This window comes from Agelaius phoeniceus, chromosome 16, assembly GCF_051311805.1.
Source record: "Agelaius phoeniceus isolate bAgePho1 chromosome 16, bAgePho1.hap1, whole genome shotgun sequence".
Classification (NCBI taxonomy): Eukaryota; Metazoa; Chordata; class Aves; order Passeriformes; family Icteridae; genus Agelaius; species Agelaius phoeniceus.
Genome location: NC_135280.1, coordinates 5,773,144 through 5,786,554, shown reverse-complemented (window position 1 = coordinate 5,786,554; position 13,411 = coordinate 5,773,144). Strand labels below are relative to the sequence as shown.

General features: G+C 47.3%; 1 protein-coding gene across 2 annotated transcripts in view; it reads right to left on the bottom strand.

Moving 5' to 3' along the window:
* The window catches only part of PRKAR1B (protein kinase cAMP-dependent type I regulatory subunit beta), a 93,260-nt gene extending 80,418 nt beyond the window's left edge, over window positions 1-12,842 (bottom strand). The window contains exons 1-3 of one of the 2 annotated variants that reach the window (XM_054643680.2): window positions 12,582-12,842; window positions 10,793-10,976; window positions 1,145-1,315 (exon numbers count right to left, since the gene is read on the bottom strand). In XM_054643680.2, the coding sequence (XP_054499655.1) occupies window positions 1,145-1,315; window positions 10,793-10,969 (348 nt within the window). In that variant the 5' untranslated portion in view covers window positions 10,970-10,976; window positions 12,582-12,842. Of the gene's footprint in view, window positions 1-1,144; window positions 1,316-10,792; window positions 10,998-12,581 lie in introns of both variants that reach the window. The other variant, XM_054643681.2, reaches the window with a different exon arrangement.
* Between the last annotated feature and the right edge of the window lie 569 nt (window positions 12,843-13,411).

Here is a 13,411-nt window from a genome sequence, read left to right as displayed (position 1 = left end):
AAAAGTGTTTTAAAGTGGCTTCTGAAGTATCACACAAGTTTTTAACAGTGCAGGGCATTCATTAACAGCTTGACCACAGTGCTGTTAAAATTTGCAAATTACACTTGCAAACATTATTTAACTGCCACAAGAATACTCTTACACACTTGTTTTTAGGATTAATGGCTCTCCCAATTCTTTTTTTCTTGGGACAGAAATCCCCAGAGCAGCCAGTGAACTTGTATCATAAGCAGATGACAAAAGCACATCTGACTGCAAAGGCAAAAAGCATTCTGCCAAAAAACAGTGACTGACAAAATGCATTCCCATAAAGAAAAAGCTCTTTGAGTTAAAGCTACTCCAGGCGTGCACAAAAGCACATTAGTAGCATCTGTCAACCTTATGAAATACATTTTCAGCCTGGCTCCCTAAACAAACATGACATATGCTATTGTAATGTCCCTCTTTCAATAATCTTTGAAAGCTTTAGCCAGTGTCAAAAAAAAATGCAGAGTTATTAAGAGATATCAAAGATATAACATAGCTAGATATTTTTGTGAATAAAGGCAGTTGAAAAGAGGGAAGCCCAAAACAGAGCTCCTAGTGAAGAAATTATCTAATTTGGGATTGGCATTTCTACAAAGACAATGGTCACACAAAATCACCCAAGTATGGTCAAGAGACTTCCAAAATTCAGTTAAGTGGTACCTAATCAACAGGGGAAATACATGCCTGAGTGGTCTAGGAAACCTAAATGACTTAGATTAAAGAAAACTTGAGGCAGATCTGACTTTTGGAAACCAAAAATAAAACAAACAGGAAATGCAGCAACAGAAAAGCTGTCTTGAATAATGAGATTTTCTGATCAAACTCAGAAGATGCTGAAGCCAGTGGCTATCAAGAAAATGGCTGTGAATTACTGACCCTGTCAGATGAGCAGCACATCTTAAAAAAGAAGGAACAGTGAATGCTGAAATCTCATTGATGGGGAAAATCCCCAGTCAAGGAGACACAAAAGACCTTGAATGTGAAGACGGTCAGGCTCTGCTTATGCCAGCATGAGGACACCATCCTCCAGGCTGGCCCAGGAGTCCAAATCAGGGACAAAACATGAGCCACTCCATTGCCTTGCACATCTGGGAGGCAGAGGGAGGGTCCAGGGTACCTTTCTGACATAGGACACAGCATCCTCCTCCGTGTACACCTCGGCACTGACCCCACCGCGCCGGCGCCGCGCCTTCACCACCGGGTTGGGCGGCGGCGGGGAAATCTCATCGTCGTGGGAATCCGACTGGGAGCTGGACTTCTGCCGGGCCAGGATCTGCTTGCATTCCTCCTGCAAGGCAGAAAGAGACAATGAAGCATCTCTCACCCATGGGTATGGTCAATTTGACCTTCTTTTATGGCTATCAGCAGGCCATTCGTGTCTGTGTTAGGGTGACGGTCAGTTTGTACTGCTGAACGAAAATTGCAGATTTAATGAGAATGGCATTAACCACAATGTGTGTACAGGCATTTCACCTGTTCTACTCTTTCTCACACATCATGGCAACCAATGTATATAAACCAATGTATCTATATCTTTGCAGCTACTCCTGGTTGAGAAAGCAAAACTTCCATTGCTTACTCTCCAACATCGCAGCGTTATTTTCTCAGTTGGTTTGTACACGTCATTGTCTCCAGTACAAACAATTTGTCAGAAGTCACACGTTGATAAATTAGATTGGTTTCTTCATCTTGCTCTGCTTTGCAAGCTTACCATCACCATAAACAACAAAGATGCTCCCTACTCCAGAATTTCTGCCATACAACTGATTTATAATCAATGGGACTCTTTCCAAGCAGATAGGATCCAAGGTAGGCTCCAGAGGACTATGAGAGATGGTGGCTGGCCTAGCACCAGCTGGCCAATAGGGAGGTTATTCTACAAATCTCATGCTTGTGGAACAGAGAATAAAACAGGAAAGGGAATCCCTGAAGAGAGAGTAACAAGAATAGAGAACAGTACAGAAAACCTTCAAGAAAGCAGGTCAGAATTGCAAGACTGTCAATTCATACACTGAATTTGACTTCCAAAGGATAGACACAAAACAGATTACCCATAATTACAGTATTTTCCCAGAGCCCCATGTTCTGTCCCTCAGCTTCCTCAGATCCAAGGGAAAGCAAAAAGGAGTAAAATTCCCTTTGCATCATCCATATCTGTCAGTCAGAGGAACAGGGGCTGTGTGCTCAGACCCAGCCTTCCTCCTCAGCCCTGGCACTGCTCAGCCACAGCACAGTCACTGCCCCTGCTGCTCCCCCAGAGCCTTGGGGCTGGCTCATCCCAATCTCCACTAAAGGCAGGGGAGAACTGGAGATGGGGTGGGCCATAAATTCTGTTCCCTGGTACAGGAAACCAGAGGGCATGAGCACTGCACTGTAAGGAGGCAAGCTGGCTGCTGCAGCAGAAGTTTCATGCGCTGCCACCTCCTCTGTGTAGGCAAACCCCAGAGCCTGGTAGCCCCAGAGCCATGCTGAGGGATGTGCATGCAGCCATCACCCCATGACTCCCTCAACAACCCCAGGATTTTTCAGACAACTCAGCTCAGCAGCACTGCAGGTTACCCAAAAAGAAAACACAGCAATGCTGAGCTCCCTGCACACCCCATAAACCAACATTCCTCCAACAGGGGTGACCTGCCAGGACCTGGCCTCTGTCCTACAGGAAATTTCCAGTGAGATTTTCCACTCAGAGTGGAAAATGGGAGTGAGGAGAGGAGGGAGCATCTGGGAGCACCAGCACGAGTGGCAGATCCCCAACATCACCAGCTGGTCCCACTGACAGAGGAAGTGACTGATCCACAGCTCATCAGGTATGGATGGCACCAGGAAAGGGCAGTACAGAAAACTGGCACAGGCTCACAACTTTCGAGCTCGCAAGAAAAAGGGATGATTAATATATGTTTTGCCATTGGTGTTTGCATCAAATTCATCATGCCACCTGTCTTTTCTGGTCTTATTCCAGTCAATTCCTGCACTATGACTGGCACTGCCCTTCTCATTAACCTCTGATACCAGCCTTTGGTGCACTATAGCTGCTTGAAATAAATAACTGAGCAGTATTTCCCATGCTGCATGACTCAAAGCAACAAGTCACACATTCTTGTTTAGAAGAAGGCATTACTGAAATATTCAGGGGACAAGATCAGGGATAAAATGTAGAGGGCTGGCTAAAGATCTGACTTTTCAAGACCTTGACCTGCCTCAAAAAGTGCCAAGTTCTTTCTGAGATCGATTGAGGTTTAAATTTGGCTTACAACCCCAAAACTCCCAGGCCACAATACAATTGATCTCGGTGCTGTAACCAAAAATCCAGAATTTCAGATGTATTAAATCCTTACTGAAACTTAGTAATTTCACATTCAAATAGCAGGACTAGATATGTTAAAAAATGACTCAATTAGATTTTCCTATAGTGTAAGAACTGCAAGTCCTATTTCAGCATTCTCATCAACTTCTTCCTTACCCCCCTCTGCCTCTAGATTCCTAAACTACAATCAAGCAAAATATTTCAAGTACAAATGTGTGCTATATATTACAACTATATTTAACATCTAGTGTTTAAAAACAAAAGCTATGACTGAAGAATTTCAAATAACATTACTGACTGCCTATCTCTGATAGTGTTAATGGTCTCTGACTATATTAAATGAACACAACCAAATTCACCTTCTTCATGGGTTTAACTGAAAGGCAGTAAAGACTTTTCTGAAGAATAGCAGCTAAAATTTAACTAAAAGGCAAGTACAACAGGAGGGCAATGGAGTAACTAATGGTGTGCAGCATTTACACAGTTCTTTTTATCCAGAGCATATTTACTCAGAGAGCAGAGTAGTAGTTTGCCACATTTGAATATAAAATACACTCTTCTCTCTTCAGTACACATTGCATAAAAGCCACTTCCAAGGAATTAATAAATAATATCTCCCCCACCCCAGCACAGATTTATATACAAAAGGAAGCTCAGTGAGATAAAATTAATACTACAAAGCATGCTCTTAAGCTCAAATACTTTTAGAAGCCAAGAAGATTTGAAAGGATTATAAAAGTGAGTTACTGTGTGATTCATTTTAAAAGGAAGTCTCTTCACTACAAACTCCTTCTATACAAACAGCAGGCACTGGACTGGCTGGTTTTCCATAGCTGCAGGCTGGGAAGGATCCCCATTCCTGAACTACAGCCTGCCTTTTGCAAATAAAGCCTTTGCTCTGTCCTGGGCTGAGCTTTCAGAGAGATGTCTTCCACGTATCCTGGGGTAAAGCTGCACAAATGCAGCCAATGCTTGGAAGCAGAAATGAACTGTCTCAAGAGGAGTTCTTCAAACACCGATCCTCAGATGCAGCTTGATGTGAATCCTTGTGCAGAACTCAGCTTCAAGTAAACACCTCATCATCTTCTGTTGTCATGACAACAAGTGATATCTCTCTCCCCCTCTCTCTCTTTGGATGGCACTGATAATTCATAATCATATTGCCCAATTGTGTCCACCTCCAAATGAGAAAACACATGGAAGGCACAACAGCAAGGCAGTGGAACTGCCTTTGTTCATTGCCTCAAATTGAAAGAACCAATAAATACAATTGCAGTAACCAGTTTATCTTTTGCATGTCCACTTTCAGCTACAACCACAGGAATTTAGCATATTGTCCTCAGCATCACCCCCAGATAATTCTTCCACGAACTTTTAGTGAGTTTAAGCATTGCAAGTGAAGCAGCCACAATGCTGAGACAGTTTTTGGGATTACCCTTCCTTTCAGACCACTGCTCAAGAGCACACACACTTCCTGACCCAGAAGCTTTCTTCTCTGTCAACTGGAGCATTTCTGACCAGAAATTCCCTTCCTCTCCCAGTCTCTCCTTTCAGGCTTTGTCACTACCTGAAAACTCAGATGAGCTGAAGGAAGGAAAGCACCTAAGGGGGCTCCAAATCACTGTGCAGCCTCACAACAGCATCCCAAAAAGACTTTCCAAAGCAAGTCAGACATTTGACATCAAAGCTCAGCATCAAACCTCTGCTCTGCTTCCTACAATGTATACATTGCATTCAAAAACCACATCACCGAGCACATGCCAAATGTTTGGGGGTTTTTTCCCCCCTCAAGCACATTCATAAACTTTTCTGCCTGACAGACCTGGATTATTCACAGAAAATGTGGAGGAAGGTTCATGCACAGGTAACTAATCTCTCTTTGCACTGGAATTGACCCAGAGGAGATGCTTGCAGTCCAGGAAGGTTTCTAACACCCCTCACCACTCCTTGGGGCTGATGATTTACAGCAACCAATAAAGGCCAAAGGCAAAGCACTTCATTTTGCTGAAGCATGGGACTGACTAATGCCATCTCTAAAAGCAGGAAAAATCTGGGAGATCTTAATGTTCCTTCCAGTCTTATCTTTGCCAGGACAGACAATCTTTGTGATCAATTCAGCCTTGTTATTCACACAATCCCAATTATTGTTCCACTGCCTTCCCCCTGCTCCATTTTACTTTTCTTCTGCAGCAATTCTAAGAAATATCTTTAAATGCACTCCCCACCACCCTGCCAAGGTATTTACCCCCTCCATAGTTATCCCCCACTTTGATTACTATTCCTGCATCCTCCGTGGCCTCTCTGCATTTCTGCTCATTCCCAATTTCCAATGTAGGCAAAAATCTCCTGCCAAAAATCCACCTGCTCTGGTGACACTGCAGCTGCATGGCTGGCCTTCCTCAGACCCTTTACTGCCATTGTTTTACCTCCTGCAGCTTGTTCACACTTCTTGTCTTCCCCCCACAAGTGTCTTCAGCATCCCAACCCATCACCACCTCTTCCCTACTTTCTTTGCCTCACAGCAAAGGGAGAGGTTATGTTACAAAACACAGACCCTATTTTTGATACTTAAAAGCTTATATAATCAAAGAGAATCATAGCCAACACTTCTGATTCTTAAAATCCAGCCAAACAACAATGTATGCACGCATAGCTTGTGTAAGAAGAGACAAGCCCACATAAAAGTGGATTAAGTAACCTGATGAATGTAAAACAGGGCAGCTTGAGATGTGAAACAAAGATGTCTTCCAGGCAGAATTCCCTCCGTGTTCCATCACTGCACTCTGGTTTTGTCAGGTTTTGGCTTTTAGACTGGGAAAGCCACTCACACTTCTGGACACACAGACTAAACAGGGAGCTCAGCTCTAATATGCTCCACACAAGCTCATAAGAGCATGAGTTTGCTTATAACTAATTTTATTTCTTAGGGAAAAAGGTTTTCTTTTCTCTTTCTGCTCTTATTCCCTTCATCCTCCACCCTTCCCTTCATGTAGGAAATTTGCCTTGGGAGGGCTTTAAAAAGTCACCTTGTTTTCCTTTACCTCTTCCAAGAGAACTGTCACCTCTCCCAGCACTGCCTGGGGCTGGCTCTGGCAATCCCGGAGGTCCCACCTGAGCTGCTTTTCCTCCAGCTCTTCCCAGTGCTGATCTCAGGGGAGAGGCAGGACAGAGGCAGCCCCAGCCTGGTCAGTCACACAGCCAGAGCTCCTGCTGCTCCCGCTGCTGTGCTTCTATCAGCACCTCAGGTACGTTCTTGCATGCTTTACCAACATTTCTGACCACCACGGATACACCACCCAACTGCTTGGCAAGCTTTGAACAATATTATTACTGGGCTTTATAAAACTGCTTCGTTAATGCATTTTTTCTATAGCTTCTTCTCTGTGTGATTTTGCTTCAAATCTGTAACCTCTCTCCAGCTTATCTGAAAGCAGTGAGTTACACTTTGCATAATATTGACCCGTAATTTTAAGAATTAATTTCATCAGAATTAATTTCATTTTAGACAGGTTCTGGTGGAAATTACTGATTGAAGGACTCATTTTTGTGATAAAATACAAATACTGGGAGAGAATACTGTCGCAGAAGAAGAGCCTGGTGCTGAAACTTTGATTCTTGAGTACCTTTGGTTCTGAAACTCCCTGTGGTAAGTAAATAAAGAGTATTTTGCTAACAGAAATAAATATTTTTGCATTTTGGTTTTTCTCCCTCAGGGCCTGGCCCCGGCACGCCCGGGTGCAGTTGCGCCCGGTGCCGCCAGGGGGCGCCGCGCGGGCAGCGCTGTTGACCCGCGGGGTTCGAGCTCCAAATTTGGATTTTCACAATTTTGCCCAAAAATTCCCTTTCCGACGGCACCGTGAGGATGCGACACCAGCCTGCATCCCCAAACCACACTGCCGAGCCGCTGGCGGTGATTTATTAGAGTAAAATAATGTTTCCTGCTTGTGCTGAGGGCGACGGAAGGGGCCTGGAGAGAGCCCAGCTCCAGAAGGTACCAGCAAAGCCCAGCTCAGCCAGCACAGCCCTGCTCTAAAATACCCCACACTAAAATGGCTTCAGCAAAGCCATTTTAAACACACCCTGCGGTTTCCTGCTGCTTCCTCTTCCTTTGTGCCATTTTCTTCATTAGTTCTATTCTTCATTTGAATTCTTTGCTGTGGAACAGCTGAGCTTAGCCTGGCAAGACAACTCCACCTTTGATCACATAATCGAGGCACTAAACAGCCTGACACTATGAAATTTTTGCAGTCTCAGTATGGCTAAAAATACAAAGCATTGCCTGTAATTTTTCAGTAATTGACTTTTTCACATGAAGTAAGCACCAGAGATAAAATAATGGGTTCCCTGTTTTTTTCTGCTATGCCTCCTTTTAGTCCTCAAGTAAACAGGACTAAATTACAGCTGTTAAAATAATGCCACAGTTTCTTAGCTAACATCTATTCCCTCACTCCAAAAAAAAAACCAATTACAATCCCTAAGGGAAAGACTTTCCTCACTCCATCCAACAAGATCTATGCAGTCAGAGGGAAATGTAAAATAAATTGTTCAAAGGAAATATCACAGGTTTTAAAATCTAAAGTCTCTAAACTGTTTTCAACTATTTTCTGTGCTCAAGGGCATGTTGTAGATTTTTACAAAGTAACTGTTAATGTGATCAGAGTAGATGTCATCTTGAAGTCCATAGGCCACAGCATATAAAAGTGACTTGCAAATTTCAGAATATAGAAATATAGGCTGATTCCCAGCAATTACTGGCAACTTAAGCAGATCCTGCCAGTATTAAATGAACAGAAAAATATGTATTAAAGTTTTTCCACAATTTTTTCAGAGTAATGGTTTTTGACATTGTACTTGATACAAATAAGCTGCAGTTAGAAAGGCTTTGGGGGGAGTGTTCTTTGTAACACTAGCACTCCTTCGGAATCAAACATCAAACCTCAGTCTCCAGTACTTTATTCAGAAGTATTTATTCATGCTCTCCCTTTACAGCCCTCTCAGGCCATGCTCATGCTGTGAATAAAGAGTGGCCCAGCCTCAGAGCTGAGCCCACATCCCCTGAGCATTACCTCACTGCTGGCTCTGCTCTCAGCTGCTCCAAACACCAAAATCCCTGCCAGAACAAACCTGCCCCTGGTGTGTGACACCTGAGAGTGACACCTGGGGCCAGTGGGTGTGCTGGGGGCAGGGCTTGGTCCCTGATCCATTCTCATTTAGCAGCAGGCTGAGGGCAGGGGACACAACTCTGATGTCATCAGAGGGTGAGAAGCATTTATGATCTCCTCTGATCCTGTATATCATAATAAATCTTACTTTTATGAGTTGGTTCTATGAGATGGAGTTAAGAATTAGCAAAATTAAATACACTCTTCTATTTTTTTATTCACTTCTGTGGCAGATCCAGTACATGGATGTGGATCAAGCTCTATTTGTTTTTAACAAGCTCATTTTTTAACCACTTGAAAAATACCCTACACTTCATCTCTAAACTTCCCACATGTGTTTTTGACAGATAAACTGTTCTTCTTCTGCTCTCTTCAGTGGAATGTGTTGTTTATCTGAATGAGTTTGGAAAATAACCCCACAATACCACACTTAGGTGGAAAAATGCATGACTTTGTTTAGAAAATCATTATTAAACCCAAATATTTTCACTCCTCCTCCCTCCACAGGACCAAATTAAAGGAGCTAATAGCGAATGTGCCACGTCAGTATTGCACATTTACAAAAATCTAATGAACAATTGCTAAATTCTCAATTCCATTAGGATTCTTCAAATTACCTGTATATGACAAGTGTATAAAAATTGGATAAAACTTATTGAAAGACTTCTCTATCTTTAGAAGTCTTCCTTTCAACTGTTCTCACACAACCAACTAAGTCAAAATATTATTCTACAGCAGAAAATCCTTCACAATGCAATTTATCCCAAGGAAGTTCTCAGAGATGTTTGGGCAACGAGGGAGTCAAACTGCTGTAGGAACAAGAATTACAGTGCTGAAAAGCTCCAGAAGGAGCCTAAAGCCTCCAGGCTCAGCAGGCTCAGCCCCCAGGCTGCTCTAGAGAGGCAGTGCCAAGATTGTGTCCTCCCACAGCAAGCACAATATTCCCTGCAGTTGATGCCTTGATGTTTCTAAATCATCTTCCATTTTGAGACAAGTGATATCCATCAGCTCCTGTGCTGGCATCCTGATTGATGTCCTACAGAATCCTGGCATCTGCTGTTCTTTGGGAAATAATGGGAGATCACATGAAAGAAGATGTCATTTCTCAAGGGGAGGAGCTGCCCTCCTGTCTCAGGTGTGTGTGCTGTGTTAACACCAACAAATGATGATGGCCAAACTCCCCCAGTACAACCCCTCAAGAAATCTCTCCAGCAATGGAGCATATTCCATAATACCACAGCATATTTTAATGGTATTTTTTCAAGAATGGTGTTTATCCTCCTTTTCAAGAAGCCCAAAATTCCACATGTTATGACTGATAATAATTCGCAACACAGTAATGAAATTCAACAATTTTGGTTCTCTCAAAATGGGTCTTGGCTGTCAGAAGTTTAGAACACACAGAATTAAGACACTGTTTCTTTTTCACAATAATCAAATACAATTACAAACCACTTTGTACTTTGTACCCCTCTCTGATGTCCCAGGCTACCACCAAAATGCAATGTTTGCATTTTCTTAAAACTACACAAATTTGACATATACTCACCTATAGAAAAATGAATCTGAAAAGCAGAGAGTGAGATGCATTAAATGTTTTACATCACTGGTGATATATCAGCCTGATGTATTATCCACTCTTGAAGGAGGAAACTACTGAACCTTATCTCTCAAGCCTACAACAACACTTGCTCACACAACGTGCTCTTCCTGCAAAGACACCCCTAGGCTTTAGAGAGAATTTGTCTGGGAATGCTCTAAAAGGTTTCCCCCTCTCCAGACTGCTTTTGAAGACAGTCACAGTAAGTGAGGTCTCTGTCAGTGCATCCCCTGTCAGAGGATCATGGACAGGCACTGCAGACAGGAGAGAGCAGTGAAATTCAATAGCAAACTGTTCAAGGATTTTGAGAACTTGCTGGTTCCCTGATTTTGGGAAAGGGAAAACCCCACCACATGACACTGGAATAAACATCATCTTTTGCACCCACAGGCAGGTTCTTCCAAGAGATGAAAGTTCAGGGTACCATGCCTCACAACCAATATGGGTCATTTTTAACAAATGCAGTTTGATGAGATATTATAATCTTGGTGTTATGCACAAAAAATTCTAAGCTATAGATAATATTATAGTAGACATCCACAAATGAAGGCTTGGGGCTTTTTTCTCTTAACAGTTTACATTTTCACAGTTGTGTGGTCATTTAAAAAGAGAAAAAAAAGTACCAAAACATTTGAAATCTTTAAACAATCTTTTTCATTTTATAAATGGAAAATGTAAAGGCACCTGAAAATCACTGACCTTTTCTAATTTTTCAAAGTGTTCTCTGAGGAACTTCATGGGTCGGTCTGGCTTTGCTATACAGAGGTTTACAATGCATTCTTTTAGAATCTGTTGGATGTTGTGTTTCTGAACATAGAGTTCACATCCCTTCAGGCTCTCATCTTCTTCCACATTGCAGGAAGCAGCAGCAGCCATCTTCAGGCTTGTAAACAGAAAACACAAACTAGGTAAGAAAATGGTGCAAGAAGGAGATGAGAGACAGATCCTAAATCCTTTGTCAGAGACATCTGAAGAGCAAAGACATTTTAATATTGCCTGTTGCCTACCGAGGACCTCTTCAATCTGAACGTTCTAATGTTCTGGGGTTGTATGTGGAAATGCTGAACTGTGTCATCTCTGTATCATCAACATCCCACCAAGTACACAAAGAGAATTTAAACTCCTAGATTGTGATCAATCTTTGAAAAAAACCACACAAACCGGTGAAATTAACCTACAAGGCAAGGAGTTTCAAAAGCACTATTAAATGACGGCATAATGCCTTGCTTTGCTGTCCCCGTGGGGACTCGCTCCTGTCACTGGAAGCCCAGCTTCTTGCTACAGAGATTTTCGGGCAATTTTAGCATCCCTCCCTTTCCAACCAGCGACCCTTGGCTACCTCGGGGAAGCAGGGGGGGAGCGGGCAGAGCCCCCCGAAGAGAAGTGAGTTCCCCGAAGGGAACTTTGATGACCTGGGGGGAGAAGAGCCCCAAACCCTCTTTATTTCCCCCAGCGGGGTTATGACCGCTCCGTTACGAGCCCAGAACGCCGGGCCAGCTTTACCCTCGGGTCTGTGTGTGCGGTGGGAAGCCGGGGCTGTGCGGGGCAGTGCGGGGCAGTGCGGGGCAGTGCGGGCTGTGCGGGGCAGTGCGGGGCTGTGCGGGCTGTGCGGGGCTGTGGGTGCGGGGGGCTGTGCGGGGCAGTGCGGGCTGTGCGAGGCTGTGCAGGGCAGTGCGGGGCAGTGCGGGCTGTGCGGGCTGTGCGGGGCAGTGCGGGGCAGTGCGGGCTGTGCGGGCTGTGCAGGGCAGTGCGGGGCAGTGCGGGCAGTGCGGGGCTGTGCGGGCTGTGCAGGGCAGTGCGGGGCAGTGCGGGCTGTGCGGGCTGTGCAGGGCAGTGCGGGCAGTGCGGGCTGTGCGGGGCTGTGCGGGGCAGTGCGGGCTGTGCGGGGCAGTGCGGGCTGTGCGGGCTGTGCGGGGCAGTTCGGGGCAGTGCGGGGCAGTGCGGGCAGTGCGGGGCAGTGCGGGCTGTGCGGGGCAGTGCGGGGCAGTGCGGGGCAGTGCGGGCAGTGCGGGCTGTGCGGGGCAGTGCGGGCTGTGCGGGCTGTGCGGGGCTGTGCGGGCTGTGCAGGGCAGTGCGGGCAGTGCAGGGCAGTGCGGGCTGTGCGGGGCAGTGCGGGCTGTGCAGGGCAGTGCGGTCAGTGCGGGGCAGTGCGGGCAGTGCGGGCTGTGCAGGGCAGTGCGGGCTGTGCGGGGCAGTGCGGGCCAGTGCGGGGCAGTGCGGGCAGTGCAGGGCAGTGCGGGGCAGTGCGGGCTGTGCGGGGCTGTGCGGGCTGTGCGGGGGAAGTGCCCCAGGCCCGGCCGGGCGGCACCACGGCAGCGCATCCCCCGGGCCCGGCCGGGCGGATCTGCGGCCGCTGTCCCTGTCCCTGCCCGTGTCCGTGTCCGTGTCCGTGTCCGTGTCCGTGTCCCTGTCCGTGTCCCTGTCCCCGTCCCCGTCCCTGTCGCTGCCCAGCCGCACGGCTCCGCGCCGGGCCGGGCCCGGTAAATACCTGGTGGCCGGAGCCGGCTGAGCAGCGGCGCCTCCGGTGTCCTGGCCGGCGCTGGAGGCGGGGGCAGCGGCTCCCCTGCCGGTATCCGCACTGCAGCCTCCGCCGCCTCCGCTGCTGCCCGCCCGCCCGGGGCCGCGGGGCGCCGCGGGGACCGTCCTGCCGCTCCCACACAAAGGCTCCGGCTCCGCCGCCGCCGCTCGCCCGCAGGAAGTGCCGCCGCCGTCACTCCCCGGCGGGCGCGGCCTCCACCGCCGCCTCCGCCGAGAGGCGGCACGGAGCCCTCCCGAACCCGGCGGCACGGAACCCTCCGCTCCAACCGAGCGGCACGGAGCCCTCCCGAACCGGGCGGTACCGAGCCCTCCGAACCGGGCGGCACGGAGCCCTCCGCTCCGAACCGGGTGGCACAGACCCTTCCGCTTCGAACAGCTCCGCTTCCACCCGCACGGACCCCTCTGCTCCGATCCGCTCCGGGCGGCTCCGACCCCTCCGCTTCGAAGCGCACCGCACGGACCCGCTCTGCACTGCTCTGCACCGCACAGACCCGTTCTGCACCGCACGGACCCGCTCTGTCCCGTTCTGCACCGCACGGACCCGCAGGGTACGGCAGGACCTGACCCGGCTGCCAGCCCGAGGACAGGCTAAGGAGGACTAGCCTGGCCACCATGGACAATGGCCTGGCCGTTCACAAGGCCTGGCCACGAAGGACAGTCCGGGTGTGTGAAGTGGCCACACCATGGCCATGAAGGATGGGCATGGCCATGAAGGACAGCAGCCTGGCTGTGACACATGGCCCGGCTGGGGCACAGAGGACAAGCTGGCCATGGAACGTG